Below are 20,937 nucleotides of genomic sequence, written 5' to 3' on the forward strand. Positions count from 1 at the left end.
GCCGCCTGCACACGGGAGAGATAACAGAATAACAAGCCCGATCGCGACAGTTGGCGCGGATGCTAAACACTCTGCAGTATTTTTAAGGGGGGGGGGGGGGTGGTTGGGCTCCCTCGGCTTTTAAAAAAGGAAGCGGCGTATAAAAGAACCCGGCGATGGCTTCGATAAGGCCGCTCGCTCTACGATACGCCGCTGGGTCTCGTCACATTCAGGGACGCTCCGGTATCAAACGGAGGAAGTTTTATCTTGGACCTCCAGACTTGTGGCGTGTAGCTGGTGTGACAGATGTGAGGTTCTACTGAGGTTCTACCGAGGGGAGGAGGTTTATCTTTATGCTCTAGTCAGAACAGTCTCCGACCCGTAGAGATGAAGGAATAAAGCATCAGGACACACGGAAAGATGAAGGTGACATCTGGAACCCAAAAGGGTTCTTCAGACTTTAAGGCACCATTTCTGGTTCCACAGAACCTTTTTTAAACCGGATTCTTTAAAGAACCATTTCCCTAAAGAGTTGTTCAAAGAACCTATTAAGGTGTCTCAAAGAACCTTCAATAAATTGGTCTTTAAGGCACCAGTTCTGGTTCGACAAAGAACCTTTCAAACCAGGGTTCTTTGAAGAACCATTTCCTTAAAAATGTTCTTTAAAGAACCTAAATCGGTGTCTCAAAGAACCTTTAAGACATGGTTCATTAAGGCACCATTTCTGGCTCCACAAAGAACCTTTCAAAGCAGGGTTCTTGAAAGAACAATTTCCTTAAAAGGTTCTTTAAAGAACCTATAAAAGTGTCCTAAAGAACCTTTAAGACATGGTTCTTTAAGACAACATTTCTGGTACCACAAAGAACCTTTCAAAGCAGAGTTATTCAATGAACAATTTCCTTAAAAGGTTCTTTAAAGAACCTATAAAAGTGTCCTAAAGAACCTTTAAGACATGGTTCTTTAAGACAACATTTCTGGTACCACAAAGAACCTTTCAAAGCAGAGTTATTCAATGAACAATTTTCTTAAAAGGTTCTTTAAAGAACCTATAACGGTGTCTCAAAGAACCTTAAAAACATGGTTCTTTAAGGCACCATTTCTGGTTCCACAAAGAACCTTTCAAACCAGGGTTCTTTAAAGAACAATTTTCATAAAAGGTTCTTTAAAGAACCTATAATGGTGCCTCAAATGAAAAAAAGGTTCCTCAGTAGGTGATGGTTCTTCGTAGAACCAGAAAGCCTTTTAAAGAACCATTCAAGAACCATCATTTCTCTGTGTGCAGGCACACTTGGAAGCTTCTTTTAATCTTAGATCAACTTCTCCTTTTACAAGGAAACTGTTTCAAAGGTTTTCCTTCTCCTCGTCCAGACAACTCGGCGGGCATCGTGACCAAGCGGAGCGGCTTCCGGCGGCGCTTGCAGGAGATCTACTTGGTCCCCGTGGTGATCGACGACAACGGCTACCCCCCGAAGAGCAGCACCGGCACCCTGACCGTGCGCGTGTGCGGCTGCGAGTCCAACGGCTCGCTGCTCACCTGCAGCGCCGAGGCCGTCTTCCTCCCCGTGGGCCTCAGCACCGGAGCGCTGGTCGCCATCCTCCTCTGCATCGTCATCCTGCTCGGTGAGAGCCCGCCTCCTCATGGCTCGGAAACACCGGGTCACGTGTAATCAGAACGGAAACAGGGAGTTGTTACGCGTAATTGTAAGAAGAAAAAAAACATTTATGAGGAATAACCTTAAATGAAATGTCCGTACTACGACTGTGCCCCAGCCGGACGCCATGTTTCCAGAATGTCCTTTATTCATGTTTCAACCAGGGTTCTTTAACCTATAAAGGTGTCTCAAAGAACCTTCCAAACATGGTTCTGTAATGCACCATTTCTGGTTCTACAGAACCTTGTTAAACCAGGGTTTTTTAAAGAACCATTTCTTTAACCCTCCTGTTACCTTTACATTTACCAACATATTTTACCCTCGGGGTCAATTTGACCGCAGCAATTAAAACCTCCAGAAAATTATTCTAATTAATATTGTTTCCCAATTTTAAGTGTCAGGTAATTTATGTTTGTTTGTTGACTACCTAAATAGTCCTTTAAATATATAAAAAAGTTGATATTTCTTATATGTTTGTCACAGTGAAAAACAGCTTGGGGTCAAATTGACCCCAAGGAACACCGACATTAAACATTGAATGGGGTCAAATTGACCCGAAAGGTAACAGGAGGGTTAAATAGTTATTCAAAGAACCTATATTAGTGTATTAAAGAACCATTTCCTTAGAAGGTTCTTGAAGTGTGCTGATGTTCCCAGAATTTATTTTATTTATATACAGTATACATATATATATGTATTTATATTTATATATATATATATACATATATATATATACACATATATACACATATATGTGGACATCAATCACAACATTTTCTCTTTCTTACAGGACACATAACACTAAAATCTGGCATTAGCATCTTATAACAATACATTTTAACATGTCGTCAAAGCCCAAATGAAACACAAAGTACCGTGTTCCCGTTACAGCTCGGTGCTTAGCAGTTCATAGAGTAAGAGAAAACATACTTTTCCCTTCAGTACACCGTTAGCTAACATACTTTTTCCTTCAGTACACCGTTAGCTAACGTACTTTTTGAGAAGTCGTGTTCCGAGATGTACCTCTACTTCCTGTCTCGCCGGTAGAACTTAAAAATAAAAGGACATAAAACATACAAAGGCACTTAGCAAACAAAGGCCGGAAATAGTCACCGTATTACCAGAACTAGAGTCAACTACACTGATGTCTCAGCAAACAATGTCAGTTTTACATATTTTATAACACAGATCTACTACATTCCTTCCCACCAGTCCAAACACACGGAGCTGACCGTCAGCCTCGGTCTGGCATCTCTCCAGGAGCGTCCGCACTTAATTATAGAACGCATATGAATTTGGTCACTCAATGAGACGTTGGAGATTGGAGGGAGGGGACGCTCGGCGCTATAAACTAAACCCAATCTCGCTGCTCGCTCCGTGGCTCTTTTCCTAGGCTACAGCTTTTTACATTTCCCACAAGGTCATAGTTGTAAAACAACCTCCTCTATCTCCCGCTATTAATGTCCAAACTCATTTAACATAGCAGGGGAGGGAGTGAATGTCGCTTTACGGCATTCACTTTTTCTGAATTATGAATATTAGGCGGACGGTTGTTATCGGAAGTTCCTGTTTTACAATGGAAGTCAGAGGGTAGCCGTGACCTTTCGAATTGAGCTCGGTTCACCTCTCTCTCTCTCTCTCTCTAATATTCCCTGTTGCATTCCGGCTGCGTCTCATCGTAAATCCTTTCATTGTCTTCATGCATGTATTCATGTGAAAATATCCGCCTGGATTTATTCCTTTTTATCCGTGCGTAAACACACGGACGATTGTCGTGCGGTTGTGCGGTCGAGCCGTGAAAAGTGCGTTCGCTTCACTTCGAGAGGAATGTCTTCAAAGCTCCGTGTCCCCCCCCCCCACCCCCCTCCCCCCTCATGGCTGAGGCCAAGCCGTCATGGCGGCAGGTAGAAATCAGCCCTCACACTGAGAACATGTCCACAGAGCCACTTGAGCTCAGTGTGACCCAGTTTGTCCTGCGAGGACAAACAAGGTAAATTAAAGAGATCAAGCGCCCGGGACTTTCATCTGCAGTGCCCCCCCCCCCCCCACTTCACAAAACCTATGCGGATTGGCTGCCGTCGTGGTGGCGAGCTGCGTTTAAGCCAGTGCGTCCTCCAAAAGCCGAGTGTTATTGAAGTCTACCTCGGTGCCACTAGGGGGAGCTGGCGCACCACACACAGGGAGATAACATCACGGTGGTGGAGGGCGGGCGGAGAGGAAGTGAGATTCATAAAGATGAGACCTTCTTTTCTTTTTTTTCTCCATCTGAATGTATTTATTGGACTCATTCACGTGAATGATGTCTGTTTCATCCCGGCCGTTGCCTCTCGTGTCCCGGGATGCAAGTGTATATTCAAAAACCCAAAGGAAAAAAACACATATTTGAACTGCATATTTCAACCGAGGAGACGAGAGCCCTCACGCACAGTGAGAAGGATTGCTCTGACGGGAGGAAGGCAGAGAGAGAGAGATTAATCGTCACGTTGTGTGTTGAGAATCCCACTCCAGGGTCTGAAATATGCAGAACCCCGGAGCCGAGCTCTGAACGGTGGCACCAAACACAAACGGTAAACTGTGTGTGCTTTGGGTGTATTATCAGTGGCGTACAGTGTTTACCCAACAGTGCTTATGGATCTTGTGTGATATCTATTAAAAGCAAATAATGCTGCCAGAAACACTTCATTTGCCTCGAGCCACAAATGCAGTTCAACTCCCAGAAGGCATTGCAGGTCAACCTGGGAGGAAGGACTGTGCGGTAGATGTCTCAGGTTACTCATGACCGCAGTTTTAGTGAGATTGCATCTGTTTTATCTCGGTGTGTTGCGGGATTTGACTGAATCATTTAACCCTGGCTCAAACGTAGGTAACATGTGAACCAGAGTATCGATGATACGCCGCGGCCGTGGCAGCGTCCCCCGTGAGGCGGTGCTTAGCCAGTGTTGCCTCGAGCCCACAGCCAACACCTGAATCCTAACATGCCCGCAGTATTATTTTAAATTCACCATCCTATTTTAGTTTGTAAACAGGTAAGATATGAACATAAAGAACAGCTGAGGCTGATGGGAAGGTACCTATAAACACATACATGTTTAAAATGCACAAACATGCAACAACAACATACACCGACATGCACCCTGCACTTACAAAAACACACAGCTTAAAAAGAATCTGTGAATTATATGAAAAGTGGCCATAATTGTTAATGAAAGACCTACTTATTGCATTTTTATGCAAATAATGCAACAAATATAACCATTATTCTAATATTGTGTCCCGCATGAAGCTATTTAGTTCGGTCCATTTGAAAATAACATGTAGACCTGCTGGTGGTACTAAAGCTATAATGTCAGAACAATTCACACTGAGGGGGGATTTTAAATATATTGGACGTTTGATTATTTTAATGAGATTGATTGGCAAACCATCCAACAGTTTTTATTTTTTTTAAACCATTCGTTTTTGACATATTGGGAAAAATTGGTTACATACATAACACCTCATAGACCTGATTTTATTTTCATAAATGAATGGATGTACAATAGAGAATAGATCAATACCTAGTTATACATTGTTTTTTTTCTTTTTCATTCTGTTTATTTTTTGTTGTTTATCCTGTTTTACACTTCCTGCTCTAAATATGTATATAACTAAAATGACCATTTTAAAAAAATCTGCACATGCAATGTCAATTGTCTGAAAGACATCTGTAAATGTCTAATTGATGCCTACTTTCAATTAAAAAAAAGCGAAGAAAAATAACGAAAATGTTGGGTTCATCCTCTGGGGACCTTCAATGTCTGCCCAAAATTCGAGGGACATCCTCCCAAAGCTAGCTAGTTTAGTCTAGATCAAAGCCCCACGCTGCTAACATGGCTACAAAGGGACGTCTTAGTATACAGAACACACCCGTTTGAATCTAAAGACCAGAACATAGAAACCATAACCGTTTTTTATTTCCGACAGGAAACATGTCCAATGCTCGGTAACGGCCGTGTGTCCGCAAGTCGACTAAATTATCTTCGATTTGTCCCCCCCAGTAATCGTGGTCCTCTACGTGGGCTTACGGCGGCAGAAGAAGAAAGAAACCCTGATGTCATCCAAAGAGGACATCCGGGACAACGTGATCCACTACGACGACGAGGGCGGTGGCGAGGAGGACACGCACGCCTTTGACATGGGGACGCTCCGCAATCCCAAGGTCGTCAAGGAGAACCTGTTCCGCCGGGACGTGAAACCCGAGATGAAACGAGGTCCCAGGGCGCCGGTCTCGCAGGACAGCGCCGACATCCGAGATTTCATCGGCCAGCGTCTGAAGGAGCACGACGCGGACAACGCGGTGCCGCCCTACGACTCCTTGGTCACGTACGCCTACGAGGGCGACGGCTCCGTGGCGGAGTCGCTCAGCTCCGTCGACTCTCTCGCCGTAGACGTCGAGGAGGACTACGAGTACCTCGACGACTGGGGGCCGCGCTTCAAGACTCTGTCGGGGATATTTGTGGAGCGCTCGGAAACTCAGTCGGACTCGACCACAGCGGAGAACACGCATTGATCACAGACTCGAAAAGAAAGAAAAAAGCAAATATGTAACAATGTTCTTTAAGTGGGCGTCGCACACACACACACACACAAATCATGTTTTACCAGTTTGTCTTCCCATTTTATCCATTTTCATCTTTTTTTCTCCAGCTCAGCGGTTTCTATTTCATGTGGTACTTTATCATGCTCACTCTCAAAATTGTAAAAAAAAAATGGAAAAAATGGAAAAAAAAACAAAGGGGGAACATATAGTTATGTAATTAAATGAGCCAAGGAGCCAATAAATTATATTTCATTTGAATGTTCTTGTCTTACATTTGGTTTCCTGTTGGGGGAAAACGCATACACATGGAAATGTTGCCATTTCCTAGAACATCCTTAAAAGTGCCTCAATATAATTATTCTATCGCTATTTCATGCCACATATCCAGTGTTGTCCTTTAGAAGCCCATTGGTTACGCAGATGCAGTCAGCATACTGCGCTCTGATTGGCTCCAAGCATCCACCAAGACCATCGACAATGAAGTGGCACCAGGTTTTGGGCCAAAGATGTTTTAAATGTTATTTATTCTTCTATTTATTTATTGGCCGATTTGAGTTTTTATTCGATTTTTTTGCGTATATTTATTTATTTATCTCTCAAGTCATCAAACCTGTAATTTTTATTTTATTTTTGGAAAACACTCGAGGAATTTTGTAATAAAAAAAAAAAGGCCCACATGAAAATGTATGTTTCTGTTAGGTGGGTCCTTGTGAATAGACTTGTACTAGAGTTGTAAAAATATTAGGGCTAAATACTGCAGTTCAGTCATGTAATAAAGACAGTTTTCTTAAATAAACCACACTTGGACAGAATCCCTGTTTGTCTCACATTATGTATGATCTATTAATATTTATAGTCATCCACAACTGGATTACAAAGATACTGTACTATGCGTGATGACGAATTCCTGCAATTCTTAGCAACAATAGTGGTAAGACTAGGACTGGCAAGGAGTTGTGTACAGTCATTGATGGTCCCAAGAGGTTGAAAGCCTCCGTTGGAGATCCTGACTCTTCTTCTACTGCCTCCAGAGGATAATCCCTGAGGATATTGGTCATCCCCTTACTGTTGATGACAGCAGCAGGTCAGATTTGTTTAACCATCAAGTTAAATGTCTTCACATCCTCCGGATGGATTGGCACATTATTTAACACGGACTTTCGTGGCTCCTACACAATGGACCCAAAGGACTTTGGGTGTCACTGACATTTCATTTAAAGCCATGATGTTCTCCACTGGAACAAATGCAACATACTCTATGCGATGCCACGACGTTTAATCCATACCAATCATCAGGTTACGCATTGCATCAGCTCAATATCTTTCTATCCCATTAGCCTGAATCATGTCAACATGCTCAACTACAATGATGAGCACGGTAACCATGTCCTCCATGTCGGCATGTAAACAAATCGCTGCAAGAATGTACCTCATAGCAGCTATTTTAACTCAAAGTACAGCCTCACAGAGCCACACAACTGGCTTCAGGAATGATCTCTTCAAATTGCTACATTTCACAATCTCTATTTTTTTATAAACTATGGTTACATTTGTCCCAAATACCACCTTCCAAGACAGTGACCACCATCCCGGAAGATAGAAATTGCTTAACGGTTGACTGGTTTTCTTCTAACAAATCGACAAACAAATGCTTTTAAAGTGAATGTGTCCGGATTTGGCTAAAAGTCCCCCATGCCGAGGAAAGCGAATCAAGTTACAAGTCACACTCAGGCTCCAGTAAGGTATCAAGAGGGCCAATTTCCCAAGTCATTGTATGGAGTAGCTCAGACCTTTCTTTTCATGGTCTGCTGACGACATAATGGGAGTTCTGGATGAAAGCCAAAGCAGTCAGTGGCAACACAATGCAGCCTCTACCAATGGATGCGAGGTGATTCCCCTTTCTATCCCTCTCTATCACATCCAATAGGTATCCCTCAAGGCTGAGCTTCGGTACATGTGCATTGACGTGTTTAAATTGACATTAAGCAATCTATGACCCTTGCAGACAGCAGGAATTACATCAATAGGGACATAATTGACCTTCCACACCCACACCAATTATTTTGAGTTGTAGTGGTCTGAAAACTGACAGATGTAGTCGCATTTTTAAATGAGACATTTTTGATTTGGAGCTAATTAGAGAAGAAACTCATATATCACCATAAAACAAACACAATAAATAATGGAAGCTGCTCATCACAAGGAGTTGACCAGAGTAAAATATAGTGTTGTTAAGTTTGGGGTACTTGCTGCTCTGTATTTTAGTGCTTGCAATTAGTTGCCGCAATAAGCTTCTAAACTGTCCTTACCATAAAAGGCCTGTTCTGTGTTAATTTTGCATTACTTTAGTATGAGAAACTAATATGACCTGCAATCTATTTTTTTTTCTTCTCAAAACTGGAACCCCTGAAATGATCAGTCAATTATTCACTCAGGACCTATTATTGTCTATCTGATACCATTACAAGTTGAATGGCTTTGAAGTTGTAAGCAGGCTAGTGACTTATTCTTTGGAACATCTCAACATCTACAATATTATTTGGCTTCAAATTTGGTAACGGCAGCCAGATTAATGGTTTTCAGGCAATCTACTTTGAATGTCTGGACGCCTATCAGATGGATCGACCGAATACCTGCAACACTAATGACCTTACCATCGTTCTCAGCTGTATATTGGTGTTCAGTGCTAATTAGAATGGTTGGTAAACCCTGCTAAACTTTATTCCTGAACATGGCTTGTGCTTCACTGTGAGCGTGTTGGCTTACACCGTTAGCTTAAAGCACCAACGTGAACAGCCTCACAGAGCTGCTGTCAGGGACTCATAATAAGTTATCAATTGTAAGGCAGCACCTTGGGCTCTGGACTTTTGGTCATAACATTTTGTATTTTTTTTTATAGACTTAATAATCAAGTTTCAAGGTTTTATTTGCCATTTGAGCCTAGACCAACAGATCAGACCCATTGGAAATGTAGTGCAGTGCTCTCCGAGTAAACAGTTTAGAAATAACACTATAAAAACAGAAAAAAAGAAAATATATATTTAAAAGAAAACACGATACAGAAGGTGGTGATATGTACAAGAAAAAGAAAGGTGCTAGTCTGTACAGTTGTTGATACAGTTTTAAATTAACTATACTAATAATATGTCACATATTGCCCATAGTGTTGGGTTATTACACATATTAGAATAGATAATAACAATAATAATGACTGAGACTACTGTCATTGAGAGTCTTGACTGCACTGTAAAAATGTTAGCCAAAATCCGTGGCACGGAACTGCCCCAACCTCGTAACATTTCCATAACCACGAGCTGAAAAAGCAAAGCGCAGAAAACACCTGACACCCAGCTAACGTAATGCGCGTGGGCCACGCATTTAAAATAACCTTCGCGAAGCATCCGACACATATGTGCTGCACGGCTGTGTTATTATGTCCTGTGCAATGTGTGTGACTCATAGTGCATGCCCCTTGTGTTAAGATGGAGAGAGCCAGAGTACTATAATTAATTGTATTTATAATACACACGAGAATAAACTTGAACTTTAACAACATCTTTTAATTACATAAATAACAGTGGCATAAATCGATAGGTAGCTGTGGCCTTGCGTGAGTGGTTGTTCTGGTGAATGCATTCTTTGAATTGATTCAGAAGGCAGGTTTTATCCTTGAAGACCGGGCCTTACATATCCACGCTGCTGGTGTTGCCTCGCGTTGCGTTTTTCACCAAAACACAACATTTCCACACGGTGACTCACCGCGTCTAGTGGGTACTCGGAAATAAACAGAGACGTCAGCGGCGAGCGGGAGGAATGGTGGTAGAAGAGGGATGAAGGGGGGGGGGGGGGGGGGCTGCCGTCCTATGCATTAACATGAGAGAACTGGCACAATCCACACAGGGACTCAGGAGAGAGCTACACTTAGCGCGCACCAGAGCACAAAATAAATGATAGCATCAATACTGTTTATGTTGGATCGGGTACAATCCGCTGTACCCCCCCCTACCACCCCAGTGATCAGCGCCGTCCAGTCTCATTGTTCAGCTTTCTCCCAACTGCCAATAACCCAATAAAGTAGAGCGACTCCATACATTCAAAAAATACCCCATCTTCTCCAAATCCTCTTCCTTTTTCAATTTCAATCACAACTTGTTCTGCCTCGGACCAGCAAAACATTTGACGTAGCAACACAAAAAAAAACCATCACAATCGAAAAAGGCCGTAAGAAATTACGAGCGCATTGTTCCGTGTCATCGGTGCTTTTCAACATTTCGACATCCGAGTCACGTAAGCCTTGTACAAGCACGGCCTTCAAGATTCAACAAAGACGAGATGTCACGCAACCTTTTTCCGAGTTAACTCTCGTATTGTTGTAGTCACTGTGACAATTTGCTCGGAATGAAATCCGTGAACACGCAACGTCTACCGCGAACACTCTCCTCTGTTATGACTCCTCAGTTTGCCGAGGAAAATACGCTTTCGGTTTGTAATGAACGGTCCTGCGGTTAGGGATGGTAGCGCTGATGCATATGGGTGCTTTAATTAATACGAGTCGCTTTGTATTCTTCTGCATCTGAGGGTATTTTTTGAGAGTGCTCGTGCATATGGAAATCGGCCTGTCACCACCGCCGCTGAGTGCTCTCTAAGCCGACAGGTTTGCTTTGCTGATATGTGCTGATCTCGGTGTGCATATATTTGTAGCCACTAACCTTTGTTAACCTCTTTTAATAATGCAGCAGCAGCAGCAGCGGTGACTAACCTTGAGACGTTGGCACGTAAGTAAACACAGCGATCTCACTCAGGGAATATGTTTACCGAGTGTTCAGCAATAATTAAGACGTTAACTGATTGAGAGGGAAAAAGCAGTTGCTTGCGATGGCAACTTTCAAGATTAACCTTTTAATTAGGCAAACCGAGCTGACGGCTTTGCTTTACGTCGATGGGAAGATGTGAAGGTTCTACTTCGTTCAATTCTATCACCATGTTTTACCCTGGATTTATTTTTCCTGATAAAAACTTATTTATTGCCTCTGTATTTGAAAGAAATTAGTTTTTGCTAAATTAGATTAACAGGAATGCAATATATGATGTGCTTCACAGATTAAGCAATACACATTAGAAGGAAATGTTGTTCATAACTATTAATGATAACCATGCAATCTCGCTGGTAGAATTCAAAATATAAAATCTATATATATATTTTTTTTACATGCCAAGTGTCCTGTGACTTTTCAGTTTGTGATTGTTGGTCTTGGGTTATAATGTCAGCAATTCAAATGTCATGCAATTCAATGAGAAATTCCCACAAGCATTATCTTTATAAAGCTTAAAATTCTGACTTGTTTTTCATTGTTGTTTGTTGGGATATGAACATTAAATGGAGTTGGTCCATGTTCCCTCTGATCAGAAAGCCCATACCTGAATGACCCGTCTTTCTCTGCCTCTGATTGGCTTACCCTGATGTTCTTACCCTAACACATTTCCCTCAACATGCGAAAAACCTAACTGGCAGCTAGGGTGGTGGGGTCTCTAGTCAGCGTCAGCTGCTGGCTGATTACCAATAAGCCAGAGCAGCTGGCTGAGTACCAACCAGCCAGCAGCTGTTGCCAATCAGAGACCCCACCCCCTTGCTGCCACACTAACCTACGCAACCAACCAAGGCAACGGGAACTAGCCAGACTGTCTGAGGGTTATCAGATACAGTTATTTTAAAGTCAATATAGACAGATTGGAACATGTGATAATGCAATGGGAAAATGGATCAAAGCGCTGACGTGGCATAATTATGGATGGACAACATGTTTTGTGCATGAGGAATCATACTGCTGACGGGACATTGGGCGTATTTTGAATGGAGAAGGAAATCCCAGGTGTGGTGGGAACATCAGGCTGAGGGAACATAGATATCGGTGTCAAACCCCATTTGAAGTACTTCACTTAATCACTTTAGAAGTCTCAGCCCCGTACCCTGGTATTATGCTGGAGACGGCGCTGAAAAGAAACAGGGTGAAAAAGTCAGCCCGTGAATAAAAAGCTTTGTATTTATTATTTTTTTCCTTTCAAAGTTATTACAGAAAGATTAAGCTTCAAAGTAAGGCTTTAAATCCATTCACACGTTCAAGAAGGATTTGTGAAATTCAAAAATTATTTTATGTTTCACTTTATTTTTTTTGGAAAGCCAATGTTCTCCTGTTCCGCTGTGATTCCTGACTTGGCAGCATCAATCAATGCATTTTTTTTTTTTTTTCCTACTCGGCATTGAAGGCTGTAAACTCAAGACTCTTCATAAACATTATTATCTATATGTAAACTCACATGAGACTCTCTACAGAGAATATTATCTATATCTATATAATATATATATATCTATATCTATATATATTTATATATATATATTTACATATATATATATCTCTCTCTATATATATATATATATATAAATCTACAGTATATCTATATATATATTTACATATATATTTATATATATATATTTATATATATTTACATATATATATTTACATATATATCTCTATATATATATAAATCTATATCTATATATATATATTTATATATATATATATTTACATATATTTACATATATATATATCTATATATGTATATATATAGATATATATATACATATATAGATATATATATAGATATATGATCGTGAAATCCACAAGCTAGATTGCATTGTATCATTTCCTCACACTATGTATTGCTTAGCCTGGGAAGCACAACATATATTGCATGAATGTTGGTCTAATTTAGTCTCTTAAAAAAAAGCAATATTTGCATTAAAATAAAGTGGCAAGAAACACTTTATACCAGAGAAAAAAGAAATCCAGGGAGAAACACGGTGACATAATTTAATGCAATAGAACTCTCACATCTTCCATTATGAAAACACAATGTAATGCATCCAAACTTTTGCTTTAGTGGCATTTGATTTAATTCACCAAGCAGCGTGCAGCACTAGAGAAAGTTATACGTTGAATATTGATCCCCCTTCCCCACCTTCACTGACACTTCTGTAGTTCAGAATGTCCTGGATATCACGGGGCCCCCGGGCTATGAATGGGAAGGGTGGGAAACAAAATGCATTAAACATTAAATGCCACAATAACCCAGCATGCAGCATTCTCTCTCCCCGCTTAAAGATGGCAATATAAAACAGAAGGAAAAAAAAGAAAGATTGCATCTTTTCCACTGCAGGTTAACACGCTGTGCGGCGCAGTTCAAAGACATGCCTCTTGCTCCCCACCTGACACACAGTGCATCCACCTCTTCACTCACGCTCGGCTAAATATAATACACATATAAGATGTATTATATCCGCGCGGTTGACTGGGAATCAAAGAGCAGCTACTTCAAATGTCTATATTTATAACGACATGGCAAATAATGGATCTAATAAAAGTAGTTCACGGGAAGCCGTTGAAACTGAATACTGATACGAGCCTCCTTAGAAATGACTCATGGCGAGGAGAAATCGATGCCAATTTGCACATCATTCATTCTACTATTGGAGTGAAGACGTTCTTGTAATGTATACATAGAGCTACCTCTACATGCTCCCCTTAGGCAGAATTATGCAAAATAACAAAATCGCTTACCATAATTATGCGGACGACACTCAACTATACATAGCTCTCTCACCAAGTGACTATGCTCCCATAGACTTACTGCGTCAGTGCACAGACCAAATCAATGATTGGATGTGCCAAAATTTCCTCCAACTAAATGAAAATAAAACCGAGATAATTGTGTTTGGTGCTAAAGAAGAAAGGCTGAAAGTTTGTGCTCATCTGACTCCTTTCTTTAAAGTCGAAAATCAAGTCAAAAATTAGGTGTTATAATTGATTCGGATCTGAATTTTAATACCCACATCAAATCAATAACAAAATCAGCCTATTACCATCTAAAAATATAGCAAGAATTAGAGGATTTATGTCCAAACAAGATTTAGAAAACTAATTCACGCCTTCATCTCCAGTAGGTTAGACTATTGTAATAGTCTTTTCAGGTCTCCCAAAAAGCACTTCGACAGCTACAACTTATTCAGAATGCCGCTGCCAGAATCCTAACAAAGACTAAGAAAGTTGAACACATTACACCCATTCTCAGGTCTCTGCATTGGCTACCAGTACGTCAGAGAATCGACTTCAAAATACTGCTGCTCGTTTATAAATCTCTAAATGGTGTAGGTCCAAAATATATCTCTGACTTGCTTCCACCTTATGAACCCTCTAGGCCTCTTAGGTCATCTGGGGCCGGTCTGCTAACTGTTCCCAGGGTTAACCTTCCTCCTGTGTTAGCTTTCTGTTACCATCTCTTATGTTAGCGGGTCGGTGCCGACCCGTGTCTTAAATCAGCTGTAAAATACACCAACAACAATGATCTATCATCCAATTTGTTTCTCATCTCTTGGTTACCTTGTTAGGCTTCCTTATCCATGAAAATATTGGTTTTAATATTTTGGTGTGGGCTTCTGGGCCTTTTCTTTGTCAGTATATCATATTTCAATTTAAAAAATGGTAAAATGAACCTCAAGAGAATCATTGAAATAAATAAAGGGTTGTTGTGTTACCTGACTATTACTGAGGGGTATTAGAACACATCTCTGAAATAAATTTGTTATATTTATTTTTTTATTTTAATATTATTAACGATAGTAACATTTATGGTGTTAGGGTCAATTTCGACCCATATATATTTACTTCAAGAAAAAGGCTAAAAAGTATTTTTTTCAGCAATAGAACTTCAATACAAACACAAAATAAAAAGCAGAACAAGTCATAACACAAAATATAGATTTGCAAGGTCAAACAAACAACCAATCAAGCAAATCAAACCAATAGAAATCAATTACTAGTTCCAAAACAAACAAAAAAACTCAATCAGAGTAAAAGTCTCTGTGTGCAAGAACTTGCATGTGTATGTGTGTGTTTAGATGCATGTGTGGCAAAAAGTGACACTTTTAGTGTGTTCTTTGCAGAGATATTTCTTGCAGTTGAAGCACAATACGTGTGTCTTGCTTGGGCAGACCTCACACCTCTTTCTTTTAGAATCAGGTGGCCTGAGTCATAGCTGGTAAGGAAATTGTCACAAGTGATATTGTGACCCTGCAGTCCAGTAGTCATATCGAGGACCACATGTATTCCTTTTTCTCAGGGATGCCACTCGCAGCTTTGCCTGTGTAAATCTGTAGATTCTGGAGAGAACAATGCAAAATGAGAATCCCCTAAAGCTCACATGATTGGGGGAGGAGCTGGCTGCCACTGTGTTGGCTGACAGTGCACTTATGATTTCAGTTTTGGCTCTAATTATTGCTTTATAATCTTATTTTTATAACCGGGTCGAAACCGACCCTAACAACACAAAGGTCATAATTTCAACCAGAGCATTTTATAATTTAGTGAAACAAAATGTTTTTGTTTTATTTTGTTGAAATAGAGGTTCCTGACAAAGTCAAAAAGCCTTGATGAAAATAAACAAATGTATGTGGTTCTTTTTTGCATTTAAAACCTAAAATGGGTCGGTGCCGACCCTAACACAAGAGGAAGGTTAAAACAAAACATGGTGAAGCAGCATTCAGTTATTATGCCACACACAGTTGGAACAAACTTCCGGAAGAGCTAAGATCTGCACCAACTCTTACTACTTTCAAAAACAGGCTAAAAACGTTTATGTTCTCCATTGCCTTAAATTGAATCTTGTATTAATCCTGAAATAATAATGACAATGACAGAAGGAATGATTCTTTGCACTTAGATTTTTATCTTTATTTTTTCTTTTATTAATCTTCTTTTATGCTTTTATGCCTTTTTAAATTGTTTCTTTGATGCACTTTGTATTCCTCTTTTTTTATTTCTTATTCTTGATCTATTTTTTGTAAAGCACTTTGAATTGCATTCATGTATGAAATGTGCTATATAAATAAACTTGCCTTGCCTTGCCTTAAGAGGTTCAAATGCACTGCAGTTGTTCTTCGATAATACAGAAACAAGGGAAGGGAGAAAGGGAAGGGTAAAGAACAACAAAAAGGAGACCAAAGAAAATAGAACATAATTAGAAAAACCACAGCGAATAACACATTTGCACATCACCAGCGAGACTTAAGGGTGAGTGGGTCTATCATTAAATCAAGTCAGCATCGGTACCACTGTTTTTAATCTGGCAGCGATAAGTGTCACTGAAACTGGGCACTTGGCAGATGATGGACATCAGGCTCCAGATGCGCGTGAATTAAGTTTAACAATATTTAATGGCAAGAAGTGTAAATAAAGTTCGGGAAGGAAGGCCACGCCCCTTTCTCAGCCAATCATCAGAGCCCTCGGTACTTAAACACGTCGAACCTGTTCACTCCCTCTTCGTCTCAGCTCCGACATCCCTCCATCCCTCCTTCCCTCCCTCCCATATTCTTGTCTTCCCATTTCTCTCCTACAAGACTACAGGAACAATGGGGGACTGCACTGCCAGAGCTTCAGAAGAGACAACCCCCACCCACGAGTCTCCACCCCCACGAGTCTCCACCCCCACGAATCTCCACGAGTCTCCACCCCCACAAGTCTCCACGAGTCTCCACCCCCACGAATCTCCACGAGTCTTCCACAATCTCCACGAGTCTCAACCCCCACGAGTCTCCACGCCCACGAGTCTCCACGAGTCTCCACCCCCACGAATCTCCACGAGTCTCAACCAACACGAGTCTCCACCACAGTCTCCACGCTCCACAGTCTCACGAGTCTCCACCCCACGAGTCTCCCAGTCTCCACTACAAGTCTCCAACTTCTCCACGAGTCCCCACGAGTCTCCACCCCACGAGTCTCCACCCACCAGTCCCCACCACCCCTCACGAGTCTCCACCCACACAAGTCTCCACGAGTCTCCACCCCACGAGTCCCACGGGTCTCCACCTCCAAGAGTCTCCAAGTCCGAGTCTCCACCCCACGAGTCTCCACCCACTTCTCCACTTAGTCTCCACCCCCACGGGTCTCCACCCCCGCCGCTCCCTCTAACCACCAGACGCCAGCAGTCTCCCATCATTACTCCTCAACCCCGCTTCACTTTCCCCTCTACCCTTCATCCCTTCATTCATCTATTTCACAACAAACCGACTGTAAACTCGTATCACTTTTGGCGTGTTCTTCATGAGTGAATAGTCTTTCGTGCATACAGGATGTGTTCTGGACATGAACCTTGCCTGTAAAAGACAAAAAGGCATATTTGATTACATTCTGAACCAGGAAATACAACCGCAATGCCGGGTATCCCCCAAATAGTCATCCGTAAGACGCCCATTGTCTTCACCAGGCCATTAGGCAGCTCCCATGTTCACCGCCAACCGAGTCGAGGGCCATATGCTCCGTTCAGCGTTAGCATGTGTAAACTCAACCCTCCCCGTCCAATCGGCTGCTGCTTGTGTGCTTTCCCAACGCTAACCGACACGGACCATTTCCCACGCCGTTAACTGGCCCAAGAGGGATGTGTGGTTTCTTTAAAAAGCAACAGGTTGGGCCGTCTGCTGAGATACAAACGCACGTTTTATTATACAGCCTGCTATCAAGGAACAAACACATCAGAGCTTTTATTATCGGTCGGGGACGACGCATCTTCTGTCCGCTCTTGAGTTCTTTCGGTAAATTTACGACTTGTTATTTTTATTTTTCCACAGCTGGTTGCCTTCGTAATACCCCAAAATAAAGATTTACACATTTAATAACCCGAAGCAGGATATATTCAACAAGCCGTCAGAAGATAATGTCGACATTGAACTTTTCTGCAATCCACAGGAAGCGTTGAAGGGCGAAATACTTTTAACTTAAACTCTACAGGAACTCACGATGACACCGAGTTAATGTTGTGAAAATAACGGTTAAGTTTAAGTTTGTGTTGAACGTAAAACCGAAGCGTAAGTGCAATAATCCTACAACCACAAGAACAAACCTCAAGATTCAAGATTCAAGATGTTTTATTTGTCACATACACACACAGGGTGTGCAGTGAAATGAAAGTGTCAATGCTCAGCAGGAATGTGCAAGGGCAACAAGTACACACTATTTACAATAAAAAACAACACAATATTTACAGTAAGTGTGTGTGTGTGTGTGTGTGTGTGTGTGTGTGTGTGTGTGCCTAAGAGGGGCAGTTGTGTGGGTCTATGTGGGGGTCCTGGTGAGGTCGGAGTTCACAGTCCTGATGGCCTGAGGAAAGAAACTCCGTCTCAGTCTCTCTGTTCTTGCAGCGTGACTACGGAGGCGCCTGCCTGACCGCAGCAGCTGAAACAGTCTGTTGTTGGGGTGGTGAGGATCCTTCATGATCCTGCCGGCTCTGGTTCTGCACCTCCTGGTGTACAAGTCCTGCAGGGTGGGAGTGTAGTTCCAGTAGTGCGTTCAGCCGAACGCACTACTCTCTGCAGAGCCTTCCTGTCCTGAGCGGAGCAGTTGCCAAACCAGGCTGTGATGCTTCCTGTCAGGACGCTCTCTACAGCTCCAGAGTAGAAGGACTGAAGGATCCTCTGGGAAACTTTAAATTTCCTCAGCTGCCTGAGGTGGTAGAGGCGCTGCCTTGCCTTTCTCACCAGAGTGTCTGTGTTCGTTGACCATGTCAGATCCTCGGTGATGTGGACTCCCAGGTATTTATACCGCTCACCCTCTCCACAGTAGTCCCGTTAATCCCCAGTGGTGAGTACGTCCTCTGTTGTTGTACCCTCCTAAAGTCCACAATCAGCTCCTTAGTTTTGGTGACATTCATGATGAGGCTGTTGTCCTGGCACCAGAGTGACAGATCAGCAACTTCCTCCAGGTAGGCCTTCTCGCCGATGTCGGAGATCAGGCCCACCACCACTGTGTCATCCGCAAACTTGATGATGGTGTTGAGCTGAACCTGGCCACACAGTCATGTGTGTACAGGGAGTACAGTAGGGGCTGAGGACGCAACCCTGGGGGATCCTGTGTTCAGGGTGAGGGATTTGGAGGTGTGTCTGCCCACCCTGACCACCTGTGGCCTGGCGGTCAGGAAGTCCAGGATCCAAGCACACAGGGGGGTGTTCAGTCCCAGCTCAATCAGCTTGCCGGCCAGTCTGGAGGGGACTATGGTGTTGAAAGCTGAACTATAATCAATGAACAGCAGTCTCACATAGCCCCCCCTCTGGCTGTCCAGATGAGAGAGTGTGGTGTGCAGTACCTGGGAGACAGCATCATCCGTGGATCTGTTTGGGCGATAAGCAAACTGCAGCGGGTCCACAAACTGCAGCGGGTCCACAAGAACAACCACAAGAACAAACCTCCTCAAACATACAGTGGTTTTTCGTGCAATTACTACTTGGAATTTACGACCTCATCATATATCTCAAACAGGTAATAATTTGTGATTTAAAAAACAATTAAAAAGGCATCGATGGCTTGATATTAACTTGATATTTTCCATTCCTTTTGTATCCATCTGATCTATTTTTGCATAAATTACAAAAGTACTGCACATTATATACGTCCTAGTCTTCGACTGCACTCGATTTATTTATTTATTATACTGTTTTTAACAGTTTGTGTGATACTGTGAATCTATTTCAGTTCTAAAATCTCGAGCTCTGAATAGCTGCAGCGTTGAGGTGTCGGCTAACGGGGATCCGGTTCATAAACTAAAATAAACATTCCGATGACACTTAAAGTTGTGAAAATTACGGTTAAGTTTAAGGCTGCAAAAATAATCGTTTGTGTTGAACGTAATAATAATTCAGTACCGTAAACGAAAAAGTGAACTTTTTGGTTTCTGACGTGACACGAACAACGGCCTCCGGTGTTGGTTTGTTTCTTTCAGGCTAACAGTCAGTTCGTGCTCATGGGGCTCTGCTGCAAGGCGATTTAAAAAAATGCAGTTCTCAGTTTCCAGCTAACTCCAGTCGTCTGAAAAAAACTACAGCAAGCAAACCCCAAATGCTATTATTTCTGTGAAATTATAATCTTTTTACTATGTTATCTGCACGCATCTATTTCACAAGCATTCAGGCGGAAATAGAAAACCTTCTACTCGTGTGTGTGTGTTACGGCCTCGCTCGGTGGGCTCGGGGTGCACAGGCCGCAACATACAAATAAGGGATACAGCTAAGTGGGGGAGAAAGGAGGGGAACAATAAGGTGAACTACTTTTAGCAAATAACGAACATTTATTAGCACAGTTAAGGCTTAACAAAGGTAGATTAAACAGAAGCAAAAAGGCGTCGGGGTCTCCAAGGCCAACACAACAAAACAAACCCCTGATGCTAATTAGAAAACAAAAGGTCAAGCTGAACTACCGTGGTGGAATGAAACACAACCCTGAGCTCCCTGACTCACCACAACACAGGAGAAAACAGACACGACAAAAATGGCAGAGAACCCCGACACAGCTTGACCCCACAATACACAAAAGGTGGCCTACACTTAGGCACCATGCCACAGAAAGGTCACAGCTCAGAGGTGACGAGAGAGAGAGACTGAAACACTTGATTTTGGGGTGTATGTATATATATACACGACTGTTCAAAAGTTTGGGATCACTTAGAAATGACTTTATTTTTCAAAGAAAAGCACAGTTTTTTCAATAAAGATAACATTAAATTAATCAGAAATACACTCTCTACATTGTTAATGTGGTAAATGACTATTCTCGGTGGAATCGTCTGGTTTCTAATGAAATATCTCCATAGGTGTATAGAGGCCCATTTCCATCAACTATCACTCCAGTG

General features: G+C 42.0%; 1 protein-coding gene across 1 annotated transcript in view; it reads left to right on the top strand.

Moving 5' to 3' along the window:
• LOC130206449 (cadherin-12-like) overlaps nt 1-7,001 on the top strand; it is a 77,668-nt gene extending 70,667 nt beyond the window's left edge. Inside the window, exons 11-12 of the mRNA XM_056434431.1 lie at nt 1,348-1,599; nt 5,669-7,001. Of these exons, the coding sequence (XP_056290406.1) occupies nt 1,348-1,599; nt 5,669-6,180 (764 nt within the window). The 3' untranslated portion in view covers nt 6,181-7,001. The remainder of the gene's footprint in view (nt 1-1,347; nt 1,600-5,668) is intronic.
• Nucleotides 7,002-20,937: the final 13,936 nt, after the last annotated feature.

Source organism: Pseudoliparis swirei, chromosome 16 (genome assembly GCF_029220125.1).
Source record: "Pseudoliparis swirei isolate HS2019 ecotype Mariana Trench chromosome 16, NWPU_hadal_v1, whole genome shotgun sequence".
Lineage (NCBI taxonomy): Eukaryota > Metazoa > Chordata > Actinopteri > Perciformes > Liparidae > Pseudoliparis > Pseudoliparis swirei.